The following is a 16,198-nucleotide window of genomic DNA, read 5'->3' on the forward strand; positions in this document are numbered from 1 at the left end:
GGAAGCACAGGGTGCGTTGTCAGTGGGGAGAGAAGAGGAAGCACAGGGTGCGTTGTCAGTGGGGAGAGAAGAGAGAGCACAGGGTGCATTGTCAGTGGGGAGAGAAGAGAGAGCACAGGGTGCGTTGTCAGTGGGGAGAGAAGAGGGAGCACAGGGTGCATTGTCAGTGGGGAGAGAAGAGGGAGCACAGGGTGCGTTGTCAGTGGGGAGAGAAGAGGAAGCACAGGGTGCGTTGACAGTGGGGAGAGAAGAGGGAGCACAGGGTGCGATGTCAGTGGGGAGAGAAGAGAGAGCTCTGGGTGGGGTGTCAGTGGGGAGAGAAGAGGGAGCGCAGGGTGCGGTGTCAGTGGGGAGAGAAGAGAGCTCTGGGTGCGGTGTCAGTGGGGAGAGAAGATGGAGCACAGGGTGTGTTGTCAGTGGGGAGAGAAAGGGAGCGCAGGGTGCGGTGTCAGTGGGGAGAGAAGAGAGCTCTGGGTGCGGTGTCAGTGGGGAGAGAAGATGGAGCACAGAGTGTTGTGTCAGTGGGGAGAGAAGAGGGAGCACAGGGTGCAGTGTCAGTGGGGAGAGAAGATGGAGCACAGAGTGTTGTGTCAGTGGGGAGAGAAGAGGGAGCACAGGGTGCGGTGTCAGTGGGGAGAGAAGATGGAGCACAGGGTGTGTTGTCAGTGGGGAGAGAAGAGGGAGCGCAGGGTGCGGTGTCAGTGGGGAGAGAAGAGAGCTCTGGGTGCGGTGTCAGTGGGGAGAGAAGAGGAAGCACAGGGTGCGGTGTCAGTGGATAGAGAAGAGGTTGTGTTTGTTTTTTCTTGAAGCAATGAAAAACCGCAGCTATAGTTTAACTGTTTCATTATTTGTGCATGGAATTATGAAAAGTTCCCAATCCCTTACAAGTGAACAAGGGTACCATATTGGAGGAAAGATACCAAGGAGCATGATTATTTTAACTTCAGTCCTTAGGACCCACTAACTGGCAAGATTTTTTAGGATTACTTTGTCTTAGAGCAGGTCACATTATGGGACAGCTGATTTTATCACTTGATGTACATCAGACATCATGAAGAACCTGGCATGTCAGTGTGTCCTGAGGACAGGAGTTATGATACAGAAGGTTTGTACAGGGTTGAATTATTTGCAGTGTACAAGTGTTTTTTCCTTGCAGAAGTTTCTTTATGTTGCGGACCTGGCACGAAAAGACAAACGAGTGATGAGGAAAAAATATCAGATCTATTTCTGGTGAGTGGTGTTGGTTGGCTGGGTGAGCTGTGGGGGAGGGTGAGTGTCAGGTTGCATAACTTTTGGTAAGTGAGCAGTGCGGATGTTGTTTAGGCTTCAGGGCACATGACTGCGGTCAGCTGGCAGTGGATGAGGTTGGTTGAGTAGGAGAGAATAGGACTGTAGGCAAGGGAACATACAATGCAGGAGGTTGGTTGTGTAGGGCACACATGGCTGTAGGAGAGCAAGCAAGCAAAGGGGCAGGTTGGTTGCGTAGTAGAGCACATGACTGTAGACAAGTGAGCAAGCAACAGAAGGTTGTTTGGGTGGGAGGTTGCATTACTGTAGGCTAGAGAACATGCAATGGGAAAGGTTGTTGGGTTAGAGAGTGCATGTCTGTAGGGGAGGGAACATACAATGGGGAAGATTGGTTGGGTGAGAGAGCGCATGTCTGTAGGTGAGGGAACATGCAATAGGGAAGGTTAGTTGGGTGAGAGGGCGCATGTCTGTAGGTGAGGAAACATGCAATAGGGAAGGTTGGTTGGATTAGATAGTGCATGTCTGTAGGTGAGGGAATAAGCAATAGGGAAGGTTGGATGGGTAGGAGGTTGCATTACTGTAGGCTAGGGAACATGCAATAGGGAAGATTGGTTAGGTGAGAGTGCATATCTGTAGGTGAGGGAACATGCAATAGGGAAGGTTGGTTGGGTGACAGTTGGTTGGGTGACAGAGCGCATGTCTGTAGGTGAGGGAACATGCAATAGGGAAGATTGGTTAGGTGAGAGTTCATATCTGTAGGTGAGGGAACATGCAATAGGGAAGATTGGTTAGGTGAGAGCGCATATCTGTAGGTGATGGAACATGCAATAGGGAAGGTTAGTTGGGTGAGAGAGCGCATTTCTGTAGGTGAGAGAATATGCAATAGGGAAGGTTGGTTGGATTCGATAGTGCATGTCTGTAGGTGAGGGAATAAGCAATAGGGAAGGTTGGATGGGTAGGAGGTTGCATTACTGTAGGCTAGGGAACATGCAATAGGGAAGATTGGTTGGGTGACAGTTGGTTGGGTGACAGTTGGTTGGGTGACAGAGCGCATGTCTGTAGGTGAGGGAACATGCAATAGGGAAGGTTAGTTGGGTGAGAGAGTGCATGTCTGTAGGTGAGGAACATGCAATAGGAAAGGTTGGTTGGGTTAGAGAGCGCATGTCTGTAGGTGAGAGAATATGTAATAGGGAAGGTTAGTTGGGTTAGATAGTGCATGTCTGTAGGTGAGGGAACATGCAATAGGGTAGGTTGGTTGGGTGACAGAGCGCATGTCTGTAGATGAGGTAATAAGCAATAGGTAAGGTTGGTTGGGTGAGTGCACATGTCTCTAAGCGAGGGAACATGCAATAGAGAAGGTTGGTTGGGTGAGAGAGTTCATGTCTGTAGATGAGGGAATAAGCAATAGTGAAGGTTGGTTGGTTGGGTGAGAGAGCGCATGTCTGTAGGTGAAGAAATACTGTAAACAATAGGTAAGGTTGGTTGGGTGAGAGGGTACTTGAGGTTTGAGTAAATAATGGTGTGTGCTTGGAGCTCAGGTTTTGGATAATGTATTTATCTCTGCACAGGAATATCTCTACCATCGCGGTGTTCTACGCGTTACCAGTTATACAGCTTGTTATCACCTACCAGACGGTGAGACTAAATACACATGCACACTCTATTAAACACACGTGCAACATTGTGCAGACACACACTCTCCGATACATGCAAACACTAATAAAGACGTGTGCAGACACACACTCTCGGATACATGCACACACTAATAAAGACGTGTGCAGACACACACTCTCGGATACATGCACACACTAATAAAGACGTGTGCAGACACACACTCTCTGATACATGCACACACTAATAAAGACGTGTGCAGACACACACTCTCGGATACATGCACACACTAATAAAGACGTGTGCAGACACACACTCTCGGATACATGCACACACTAATAAAGACGTGTGCAGACACACACTCTCGGATACATGCACATACTAATAAAGATGCGTGCACACGTGTGCAGGCACTAACGGCTAGATTTGGAGTTTGGCGGTAAAAGGGCTGTTAACGCTCCGCGGGTTTTTTTCTGGCCGCACCATAAATTTAACTCTGGTATCGAGAGTTCAAACAAATGCTGCGTTAGGCTCCAAAAAAGGAGCGTAGAGCATTTTTACCGCAAATACAACTCTCGATACCAGAGTTGCTTACGGACGCGGCCAGCCTCAAAAACGTGCTCGTGCACGATTCTCCCATAGGAAACAATGGGGCTGTTTGAGCTGAAAAAAAACCTAACACCTGCAAAAAAGCAGCGTTCAGCTCCTAACGCAGCCCCATTGTTTCCTATGGGGAAACACTTCCTACGTCTGCACCTAACACTCTAACATGTACCCCGAGTCTAAACACCCCTAGCCTTACACTTATTAACCCCTAATCTGCCGCCCCCGCTATCGCTGACCCCTGCATTACACTTTTAACCCCTAATCTGCCGCTCCGTAAACCGCCGCCACCTACGTTATCCCTATGTACCCCTAATCTGCTGCCCTAACATCGCCGACCCCTATGTTATATTTATTAACCCCTAATCTGCCCCCCACAACGTCGCCGACACCTACCTACACTTATTAACCCCTAATCTGCCGACCGGACCTGAGCGCTACTATAATAAAGTTATTAACCCCTAATCCGCCTCACTAACCCTATCATAAATAGTATTAACCCCTAATCTGCCCTCCCTAACATCGCCGACACCTACCTTCAATTATTAACCCCTAATCTGCCGACCGGAGCTCACCGCTATTCTAATAAATGTATTAACCCCTAAAGCTAAGTCTAACCCTAACACTAACACCCCCCTAAGTTAAATATAATTTTTATCTAACGAAATAAATTAACTCTTATTAAATAAATGATTCCTATTTAAAGCTAAATACTTACCTGTAAAATAAATCCTAATATAGCTACAATATAAATTATAATTATATTATAGCTATTTTAGGATTAATATTTATTTTACAGGTAACTTTGTATTTATTTTAACCAGGTACAATAACTATTAAATAGTTAAGAACTATTTAATAGTTACCTAGTTAAAATAATTACAAATTTACCTGTAAAATAAATCCTAACCTAAGATATAATTAAACCTAACACTACACTATCAATAAAATAATTAAATAAACTACCTACAATTACCTACAATTAACCTAACACTACACTATCAATAAATTAATTAAACACAATTGCTACAAATAAATACAATTAAATAAACTATCTAAAGTACAAAAAATAAAAAAGAACTAAGTTACAGAAAATAAAAAAATATTTACAAACATAAGAAAAATATTACAACAATTTTAAACTAATTACACCTACTCTAAGCCCCCTAATAAAATAACAAAGACCCCCAAAATAAAAAATTCCCTACCCTATTCTAAATTTAAAAAGTTACAAGCTCTTTTACCTTACCAGCCCTGAACAGGGCCCTTTGCGGGGCATGCCCCAAGAAGTTCAGCTCTTTTGCCTGTAAAAGAAAACATACAATACCCCCCCCCCCCAACATTACAACCCACCACCCACATACCCCTAATCTAACCCAAACCCCCCTTAAATAAACCTAACACTAAGCCCCTGATGATCTTCCTACCTTGTCTTCACCATGCCAGGTTCACCGATCCGTCCTGGCTCCAAGATCTTCATCCAACCCAAGCGGGGGCTAGACATCCACTGAAGAAGTCCAGAAGAGGGTCCAAAGTCTTCCTCCTATCCGGCAAGAAGAGGACATCCGGACCGGCAAACATCTTCTCCAAGCGGCATCTTCTATGTTCTTCCATCCGATGATGACCGGCTCCATCTTGAAGACCTCCAGCGCGGATCCATCCTCTTCTTCCGACGACTAGACGACGAATGACGGTTCCTTTAAGGGACGTCATCCAAGATGGCGTCCCTCGAATTCCGATTGGCTGATAGGATTCTATCAGCCAATCGGAATTAAGGTAGGAATTTTCTGATTGGCTGATGGAATCAGCCAATCAGAATCAAGTTCAATCCGATTGGCCGATCCAATCAGCCAATCAGATTGAGCTCGCATTCTATTGGCTGATCGGAACAGCCAATAGAATGCGAGCTCAATCTGATTGGCTGATTGGATCAGCCAATCGGATTGAACTTGATTCTGATTGGCTGATTCCATCAGCCAATCAGAAAATTCCTACCTTAATTCCGATTGGCTGATAGAATCCTATCAGCCAATCGGAATTCGAGGGACGCCATCTTGGATGACGTCCCTTAAAGGAACCGTCATTCGTCGTCTAGTCGTCGGAAGAAGAGGATGGATCCGCGCTGGAGGTCTTCAAGATGGAGCCGGTCGTCATCGGATGGAAGAACATAGAAGATGCCGCTTGGAGAAGATGTTTGCCGGTCCGGATGTCCTCTTCTTGCCGGATAGGAGGAAGACTTTGGACCCTCTTCTGGACTTCTTCAGTGGATGTCTAGCCCCCGCTTGGGTTGGATGAAGATCTTGGAGCCAGGACGGATCGGTGAACCTGGCATGGTGAAGACAAGGTAGGAAGATCATCAGGGGCTTAGTGTTAGGTTTATTTAAGGGGGGTTTGGGTTAGATTAGGGGTATGTGGGTGGTGGGTTGTAATGTTGGGGGGGGGGTATTGTATGTTTTCTTTTACAGGCAAAAGAGCTGAACTTCTTGGGGCATGCCCCGCAAAGGGCCCTGTTCAGGGCTGGTAAGGTAAAAGAGCTTGTAACTTTTTAAATTTAGAATAGGGTAGGGAATTTTTTATTTTGGGGGTCTTTGTTATTTTATTAGGGGGCTTAGAGTAGGTGTAATTAGTTTAAAATTGTTGTAATATTTTTCTTATGTTTGTAAATATTTTTTTATTTTCTGTAACTTAGTTCTTTTTTATTTTTTGTACTTTAGATAGTTTATTTAATTGTATTTATTTGTAGCAATTGTATTTAATTAATTTATTGATAGTGTAGTGTTAGGTTAATTGTAGGTAATTGTAGGTAGTTTATTTAATTAATTTATTGATAGTGTAGTGTTAGGTTTAATTATATCTTAGGTTAGGATTTATTTTACAGGTAAATTTGTAATTATTTTAACTAGGTAACTATTAAATAGTTCTTAACTATTTAATAGTTATTGTACCTGGTTAAAATAAATACAAAGTTACCTGTAAAATAAATATTAATCCTAAAATAGCTATAATATAATTATAATTTATATTGTAGCTATATTAGGATTTATTTTACAGGTAAGTATTTAGCTTTAAATAGGAATCATTTATTTAATAAGAGTTAATTTATTTCGTTAGATAAAAATTATATTTAACTTAGGGGGGTGTTAGTGTTAGGGTTAGACTTAGCTTTAGGGGTTAATACATTTATTAGAATAGCGGTGAGCTCCGGTCGGCAGATTAGGGGTTAATAATTGAAGGTAGGTGTCGGCGATGTTAGGGAGGGCAGATTAGGGGTTAATACTATTTATGATAGGGTTAGTGAGGCGGATTAGGGGTTAATAACTTTATTATAGTAGCGCTCAGGTCCGGTCGGCAGATTAGGGGTTAATAAGTGTAGGTAGGTGTCGGCGACGTTGTGGGGGGCAGATTAGGGGTTAATAAATATAACATAGGGGTCGGCGATGTTAGGGGCAGAAGATTAGGGGTACATAGGGATAACGTAGGTGGCGGTGATTTGCGGTCGGAAGATTAGGGGTTAATTATTTTAAGTAGCTTGCGGCGACGTTGTGTGGGGCAAGTTAGGGGTTAATAAATATAATATAGGGGTCGGCGGGGTTAGGGGCAGCAGATTAGGGGTACATAAGTATAACGTAGGTGGCGGTCGGCAGATTAGGGGTTAAAAATTTTAATCGAGTGGCGGCGATGTGGGGGGACCTCGGTTTAGGGGTACATAGGTAGTTTATGGGTGTTAGTGTACTTTAGGGTACAGTAGTTAAGAGCTTTATGAACCGGCGTTAGCCAGAAAGCTCTTAACTCCTGCTTTTTTCAGGCGGCTGGAATCTTGTCGTTAGAGCTCTAACGCTCACTGCAGAAACGACTCTAAATACCAGCGTTAGAAAGATCCCATTGAAAAGATAGGCTACGCAAATGGCGTAGGGGGATCTGCGGTATGGAAAAGTCGCGGCTGTAAAGTGAGCGTTAGACCCTTTAATCACTGACTCCAAATACCAGCGGGCGGCCAAAACCAGCGTTAGGAGCCTCTAACGCTGGTTTTGACGGCTACCGCCGAACTCTAAATCTAGGCCACAGTCTCTAATACATGCACACACTAATAAAGACACGTGCACATGTGTGCAGACACACTCAGATACATGCACACACTAATAAAGACGTGTGCAGACACACACTCTCCGATACATGCACACACTAATAAAGACGTGTGCAGACACACACTCTCTGATACATGCACACACTAATAAAGACGTGTGCAGACACACACTCTCGGATACATGCACACACTAATAAAGACGTGTGCAGACACACACTCTCGGATACATGCACACACTAATAAAGACGTGTGCAGACACACACTCTCGGATACATGCACATACTAATAAAGATGCGTGCACACGTGTGCAGACACACAGTCTCTAATACATGCACACACTAATAAAGACACGTGCACATGTGTGCAGACACTAATAGAACATGTGAACATGTGTGCAGACACACACTCTCAGATACATGCACACACTAATAAAGACACGTGTGCAGACACACAGTCTCAGATACATGCACACACTAATAAAGACACGTGCACAGTTGTGCAGGCACACACTCTCAGATACATGCACACACTAATAAAGACGTGCACACTTGTGCAGGCACACAATCTCAGATACATGGGCACACTAATAAACACACGTGCACAGTTGTGAAGACACACACTCTCTTATATATGCACACACTCTGCACAAGTGTGCACGTGTGTTAATTAGTGTGTGCATGTATGAGTGTGTGTCTTCACAACCGTGCACCTGTCTTTATTAGTGTGTGCATGTATCTGAGAGTGTGTCTGCACACGTGTGCACATATCTTTATTAGTGTGCACATGTATCAGACACCTGCATGCGTGTGCAGTAACACTCAGATACATGCACACACTAATAAAGACACGTGCACACTTGTGCAGACAGGCACACACTCTTTTATACGTAGACACGTGCACACTTGTGCAGATACACACTCTCTGATACATGCACACACTAATAGACATACGTGCACACTCATGCAGACACCCATTCTCTTATAAACGTGCACACTTAGGCAAACACTCATTCTCTTATACACGTGCACACTCATGCACACACTCATTCTCTTATGCACACTCATGCAAACACTTATTTTTAACACATTCTCTGATACCCGCACACATTGCACACCAATAGAGGCACATGTAAACACTTATGCATGACTACAGACACACTCACTTATGTAGACTCTTGTGCTAATACTGTGATTTGTTCCTGTAGGTGGTGAATGTGACTGGGAATCAGGATATCTGTTATTACAACTTCCTGTGTGCTCACCCTCTGGGGTCCCTTAGGTAAAACACATTAGCTTCTCTAGGTTTGGCCATTAGGGGGTTGGCACTTCTAAGGCCTCACTGTATACAGACTGGCACCTCACTGTATATAGACTGGCACCGCTAATACCTCACTGTATAGAGACTGGCACCTCTTACACCTCACTGTATACAGACTGGCACCTCTAGCACCTGACTGTATACAGACTGGCACCTCTAGCACCTCACTGTATACAGACTGGCACCTCTAGCACCTCACTGTATACAGACTGGCACCTCTTACACCTCACTGTATACAGACTGGCACCTCTTACACCTCACTGTATACAGACTGGCACCTCTAGCACCTCACTGTATACAGACTGGCACCTCTTACACCTCACTGTATACAGACTGGCACCTCTAGCACCTCACTGTATACAGACTGGCACCTCTTACACCTCACTGTATACAGACTGGCACCTCTTACACCTCACTGTATACAGACTGGCACCTCTAGCACCTCACTGTATACAGACTGGCACCTCAAGCACCTCACTGTATACAGACTGGCACCTCTAACACCTCACTGTATACAGACTGGCACCTCTAACACCTCACTGTATACAGACTGGCACCTCTAGCACCTCACTGTATACAGACTGGCACCTCTAGCACCTCACTGTATACAGACTGGCACCTCTAGCACCTCACTGTATACAGACTGGCACCTCTAGCACCTCACTGTATACAGACTGGCACCTCTAGCACCTCACTGTATACAGACTGGCACCTCTAGCACCTCACTGTATACAGACTGGCACCTCTAACACCTCACTCTATACAGACTGGCACCTCTAACACCTCACTGTATAAAGACTGGCACCTCTAATACCTCACCGTATACAGACTGGCACCTCTTACACCTCACCGTATACAGACTGGCACCTCTAGCACCTCACTGTATACAGACTGGCACCTCTTACACCTGACTGTATACAGACTGGCACCTCTAGCACCTCACTGTATACAGACTGCCACCTCTAGCACCTCACTGTATACAGACTGGCACCTCTAGCACCTCTTTGTATACAGACTGCCACCTCTTACACCTCACTGTATACAGACTAGCACCTCTTACACCTCACTGTATACAGACTAGCACCTCTAACACCTCTTTGTATACAGACTGGCACCTCTAGCACCTCACTGTATACAGACTGCCACCTCTTACACCTCACTGTATACAGACTGGCACCTCTTACACCTGACTGTATACAGACTGGCACCTCTTACACCTGACTGTATACAGACTGGCACCTCTAGCACCTCACTGTATACAGACTGCCACCTCTAGCACCTCACTGTATACAGACTGGCACCTCTAGCACCTCTTTGTATACAGACTGCCACCTCTTACACCTCACTGTATACAGATTGGCACCTCTTACACCTCACTGTATACAGACTAGCACCTCTAACACCTCTTTGTATACAGACTGGCACCTCTAGCACCTCACTGTATACAGACTGGCACCTCTAGCACCTCACTCTATACAGACTGGCACCTCACTGTATACAGACTGGCACCTCTTACACCTCACTGTATACAGACTGGCACCTCTTACACCTCACTGTATATAGACTGGCACCTCTAGCACCTCACTGTATATAGACTGGCACCTCTAATACCTCACTGTTTACAGACTGGCACCTCTAACACCTCACTGAATACAGGCTGGCACCTCTAGCACCTCACTGTATACAGACTGGCACCTCTTACACCTCACTGTATACAGACTGGCACCTCTTACACCTCACTGTATACAGACTGGCACCTCTAGCACCTCACTGTATACAGATTGACACCTCTAGCACCTCACTGTATACAGATTGGCACCTCTTACACCTCACTGTATACAGACTGGCACCTCTAGCACCTCACTGTATACAGACTGGCACCTCTTACACCTCACTGTATACAGACTGGCACCTCTAGCACCTGACTGTATACAGACTGGCACCTCTAGCACCTCACTGTATACAGACTGGCACCTCTAATACCTCACTGTATACAAACTGGCACCTCTAGCACCTCACTGTATATAGACTGGCACCTCTAGCACCTCACTGTATATAGACTGGCACCTCTAGCACCTCACTGTATACAGACTGGCACCTCTAATACCTCACTGTTTATAGAATGGCACCTCTAGCACCTCACTGTATACAAACTGGCACCTCTAGCACCTCACTGTATATAGACTGGCACCTGTAGCACCTCACTGTATACAGACTGGCACCTCTAATACCTCACTGTATACAGACTGGCACCTCTAATACCTCACTGTATACAAACTGGCACCTCTAGCACCTCACTGTATATAGACTGGCACCTGTAGCACCTCACTGTATACAGACTGGCACCTCTAACACCTCACTGTATACAGACTAGCACCTCAATGTATACAGACTGGCACCTCTTACACCTCACTGTATACAGACTGGCACCTCTAACACCTGACTGTATACAGACTGGCACCTCTTACACCTGACTGTATACAGACTGGCACCTCTTACACCTGACTGTATACAGACTGGCACCTCTAGCACCTCACTGTATACAGACTGGCACCTCTAGCACCTCACTGTATACAGACTGGCACCTCTAACACCTCTTTGTCAACAGACTGGCACCTCACTGTATACAGACTGGCACCTCTAATACCTCACTGTATACAGACTGGCACCTCTTACACCTCACTGTATACAGACTGGCACCTCTAGCACCTCACGGTATACAGACTGGCACTTCTTACACCTCAGTGTATACAGACTGGCACCTCTAGCACCTCACTGTATACAGACTGGCACCTCTTACACCTCACTGTATACAGACTGGCACCTCTTACACCTCACTGTATACAGACTGGCACCTCTAGCACCTCACTGTATATAGACTGGCACCTGTAGCACCTCACTGTATACAGACTGGCACCTGTAGCACCTCACTGTATACAGACTGGCACCTGTAACACCTCACTGTATACAGACTGGCACCTCTTACACCTCACTGTATACAGACTGGCACCTCTAATACTTCACTGTATACAGACTGGCACCTCTAATACCTCACTGTTTATAGAATGGCACCTCTAGCACCTCACTGTATACAAACTGGCACCTCTTACACCTCAGTGTATACAGACTGGCACCTCTAGCACCTCACTGTATACAGACTAGCACCTCTAGCACCTCACTGTATACAGACTGGCACCTCTAGCACCTCACTGTATACAGACTGGCACTTCTTACACCTCAGTGTATACAGACTGGCACCTCTTACACCTCAGTGTATACAGACTGGCACCTCTTACACCTCACTGTATACAGACTGGCACCTCTTACACCTCACTGTATACAGACTGGCACCTCTTACACCTCACAGTATACAGACTGGCACCTCTAGCACCTCACGGTATACAGACTGGCACTTCTTACACCTCAGTGTATACAGACTGGCACCTCTTACACCTCACTGTATACAGACTGGCACCTCTTACACCTCACAGTATACAGACTGGCACCTCTAGCACCTCACTGTATACAGACTGGCACCTCTTACACCTCACTGTATACACACTGGCACCTCTAGCACCTCACCGTATACAGACTGGCACCTCTTACACCTCACCGTATACAGACTGGCACCTCTAGCACCTCACCGTATACAGACTGGCACCTCTAGCACCTCACTGTATATAGACTGGCACCTGTAGCACCTCACTGTATACAGACTAGCACCTGTAGCACCTCACTGTATACAGACTGGCACCTCTAGCACCTCACTGTATACAGACTGGCACCTCTTACACCTCACTGTATACAGACTGGCACCTCTTACACCTCACTGTATACAGACTGGCACCTCTAACATATCACTTTGTATACTGTAGTCTGGCACCTCTAGCACCTCACTGTATACAGACTGGCACCTCTAGCACCTCACTGTATACAGACTGGCACCTCTTACACCTCACTGTATACAGACTGGCACCTGTAGCACCTCACTGTATACAGACTGGCACCTGTAGCACCTCACTGTATACAGACTGGCACCTCTAGCACCTCACTGTATACAAACTGGCACCTCTTACACCTCACTGTATACAGACTGGCACCTCTATCACCTCACTGTATACAGACTGGCACCTCTAACACCTCACTGTATACAAACTGGCACCTCTATCACCTCACTGTATACAGACTGGCACCTCTAGCACCTCACTGTATACAAACTGGCACCTCTTACACCTCACTGTATACAGACTGGCACCTCTAACATATCACTTTATATACTGTAGTCTGGCACCTCTAACACGTCACTGTATATAGACTGGCACCTCTAACACATGACTATATATACTGTAGACTGGCACCTCTAGCATCTCACTGTATAGAGACTGGCACCTCTTACACCTCACTGTATATAGACTGGCACCTCTAGCACCTCACTGTTTGCAGACTGGCACCTCTTACACCTCACTGTATACAGACTAGCACCTCTAGCACCTCACCGTATACAGACTGGCACCTCTAATACCTCACTGTATACAGACTGGCACCTCTAGCACCTCACTGTATACAGACTGGCACCTCTAGCACCTCACTGTATACAGACTGGCACCTCTAGCACCTCACTGTATACAGACTGGCACCTCTAGCACCTCACTGTATATAGACTGGCACCTCTAGCACCTCACTGTATATAGACTGACACCTGTAGCACCTCACTGTATACAGACTAGCACCTGTAGCACCTCACTGTATACAGACTGGCACCTGTAGCACCTCACTGTATACAGACTGGCACCTCTTACACCTCACTGTATACAGACTTGCACCTCTAGCACCTCACTGTATACAGACTGGCACCTCTAGCACCTCACTGTATACAGACTGGCACCTGTAGCACCTCACTGTATACAGACTGGCACCTCTTACACCTCACTGTATACAGACTGGCACCTCTAACATATCACTTTGTATACTGTAGTCTGGCACCTCTAGCACCTCACTGTATACAGACTGGCACCTGTAGCACCTCACTGTATACAGACTGGCACCTGTAGCACCTCACTGTATACAGACTGGCACCTGTAGCACCTCACTGTATACAGACTGGCACCTGTAGCACCTCACTGTATTCAGACTGGCACCTCTAGCACCTCACTGTATACAAACTGGCACCTCTTACACCTCACTGTATACAGACTGGCACCTCTAATATATCACTTTATATACTGTAGTCTGGCACCTCTAACACGTCACTGTATATAGACTGGCACCTCTAACACATGACTATATATACTGTAGACTGGCACCTCTAGCATCTCACTGTATAGAGACTGGCACCTCTTACACCTCACTGTATATAGACTGGCACCTCTAGCACCTCACTGTTTACAGACTGGCACCTCTTACACCTCACTGTATACAGACTAGCACCTCACTTTATACAGACTGGCACCTCTAACACCTCACTGTATATAGACTGGCACCTCTAACATATCACTATATATACTGTAGACTGGCACCTCTAAAACATCACTATATATACTGTAGACTGGCACCTCTAACACCTCACTGTATATAGACTGGCACTTCCAACATCTCACTGTATATACTGTAGACTGGCACCTCCAGCATCTCACTGTATATACTGTAGACTGGCACCTCTAACACCTCACTATATATAGACTGTACACAGCTGGCAAAATCTTGCCACAGAAGAAAAAGCAGTGTTTATATGTTGCTCTATACTTACAGAAAAGGAAAAGATACAGAATGCTTTATTTTACAGGAAAAAATCTGGCTATGTTTTTATGTGTATTCATGAGACAAAAATATTCCCAAAATGCAGCATAAAAAATTAGGGGGTTCCAAATCCCCCATCTGTGGGATGTGATGCTGGTAACAAGCTGCTGTTCTAGCCTAGATAGTCATGTGGTGGGGGGTATGGGGCCTTTTTTTATTATAATGTGTGTGTGTGTGTGTGTGATATGCATATACAGCTTCTCTTGTGTAATGTGCGTATAGCGATTTTCTTGTGTAATGTGCGTATAGAGCTTCTCTTGTGTAATGTGCGTATAGAGCTTCTCTTGTGTAATGTGCATATACAGCTTTGTGATGAACTGAGGGCTGCAGGGGTACCATCTCTATACTGGGAGAGTACTCGGGCAGGGTTGTGGTTTGTGTGGCTAAGGCGCAGCCCCAGTACAGCCTCCATGAACTGTTTTTGGACAGGCTTAGGTACACATGTTGGTTACAGGATCTAAATCTCGGTCCTTGGATGCCGGGTTCGCTGGAAGTCAAGCAACTACCTTGACAGAGGTTGTCCAACTGATCTTGCTGGAGCAGTTCTATGAACAGACACCCCCGGAGGTTTGGGACTGGGTTAGGGACCGCAAACCGCAGAAAGTTCTTGCCCTGAAGCCAACCAAGGTGGACAAGTTGCAGGCCGCCTGGCAAGGACCTTACAAAGTGGTGAAACAACTCTGTGACACTACCTACCTGGTAGCTAAATGTCCAGCAGACCTTCCATGGGAATATGCTCAAAGCATACCAGGAGAGGTCGGAAGAGGTAGCCGCTATATGCTCTCCCGCCGGGGAAGACTCTGAGAACCTTTTTCTGCTGGAGTTGCCTGAGTGGGCTCGGGACAACGTAGGCATAGAGGCAGTCAGGTTAGATGAGCAGCTAGGGACCTTACAAAAGGAGCAGGTCAGGAGGGCCCTTAGTAAGCATCAGGAAATGTTCTCCACCACCCCTGGGTACACTGCTGTGGCAGTGCACCGTGTGTAGACCACAGGACAACCGCCTCTACAGCAGGCGGCTTACCGGGTACCCGAGGCAGTTAGGGAAGGGATGAGGAAGGAGATCAGGGAGATGCTCGACCTAGGAGTCATCGAGCCATCCAATAGCCCCTGGGCATCCCCAGTAGTGTTGGTTCCGAAGCAGGATGGTACCGACCCACTTTTGTGTAGATTACAGAAGACTTAATGACCGCACCACGACTGACGCATACCCAATGCCCAGAGTGGATGATGAACCATTAGATCACATCGCTCTGGGAAATTTTCTGACCACCCTTGACCTATGTACTGGCAAATCCCACTAGATACGGAAACAATTCCGAAGTCGACGTTTATCACTGTATTTGGCCTTTAACAGTTTACGGTCACGCCATTTGGGATGAAAAATGCTCTGGCGACGTTCCAGTGGATGGTAGATCGACTCCTCTATGGTCTCCAGGACTATGCCTGTGCATACCTGGAAGACATCACAATCTACAGTGATACCTCGGAGGAACATTTGCTTCACCTCGGTACCGTGTTGGACCGTATAAGGGCTGCGGG

General features: G+C 46.1%; 1 protein-coding gene across 4 annotated transcripts in view; it reads left to right on the forward strand.

The window, feature by feature from the left end:
• Window positions 1–16,198, forward strand: part of SIDT2 (SID1 transmembrane family member 2) — a 526,209-nt gene that overhangs the window by 319,253 nt on the left and 190,758 nt on the right. For all 4 annotated transcript variants that reach the window (XM_053691390.1, XM_053691389.1, XM_053691392.1 and 1 more), the window contains 3 exons: window positions 1,157–1,230; window positions 2,817–2,883; window positions 8,751–8,824. In XM_053691390.1, coding sequence (XP_053547365.1) covers window positions 1,157–1,230; window positions 2,817–2,883; window positions 8,751–8,824 — 215 coding nt within the window. The remainder of the gene's footprint in view (window positions 1–1,156; window positions 1,231–2,816; window positions 2,884–8,750; window positions 8,825–16,198) is intronic.

This window comes from Bombina bombina, chromosome 8 (genome assembly GCF_027579735.1).
Source record: "Bombina bombina isolate aBomBom1 chromosome 8, aBomBom1.pri, whole genome shotgun sequence".
NCBI lineage: Eukaryota > Metazoa > Chordata > Amphibia > Anura > Bombinatoridae > Bombina > Bombina bombina.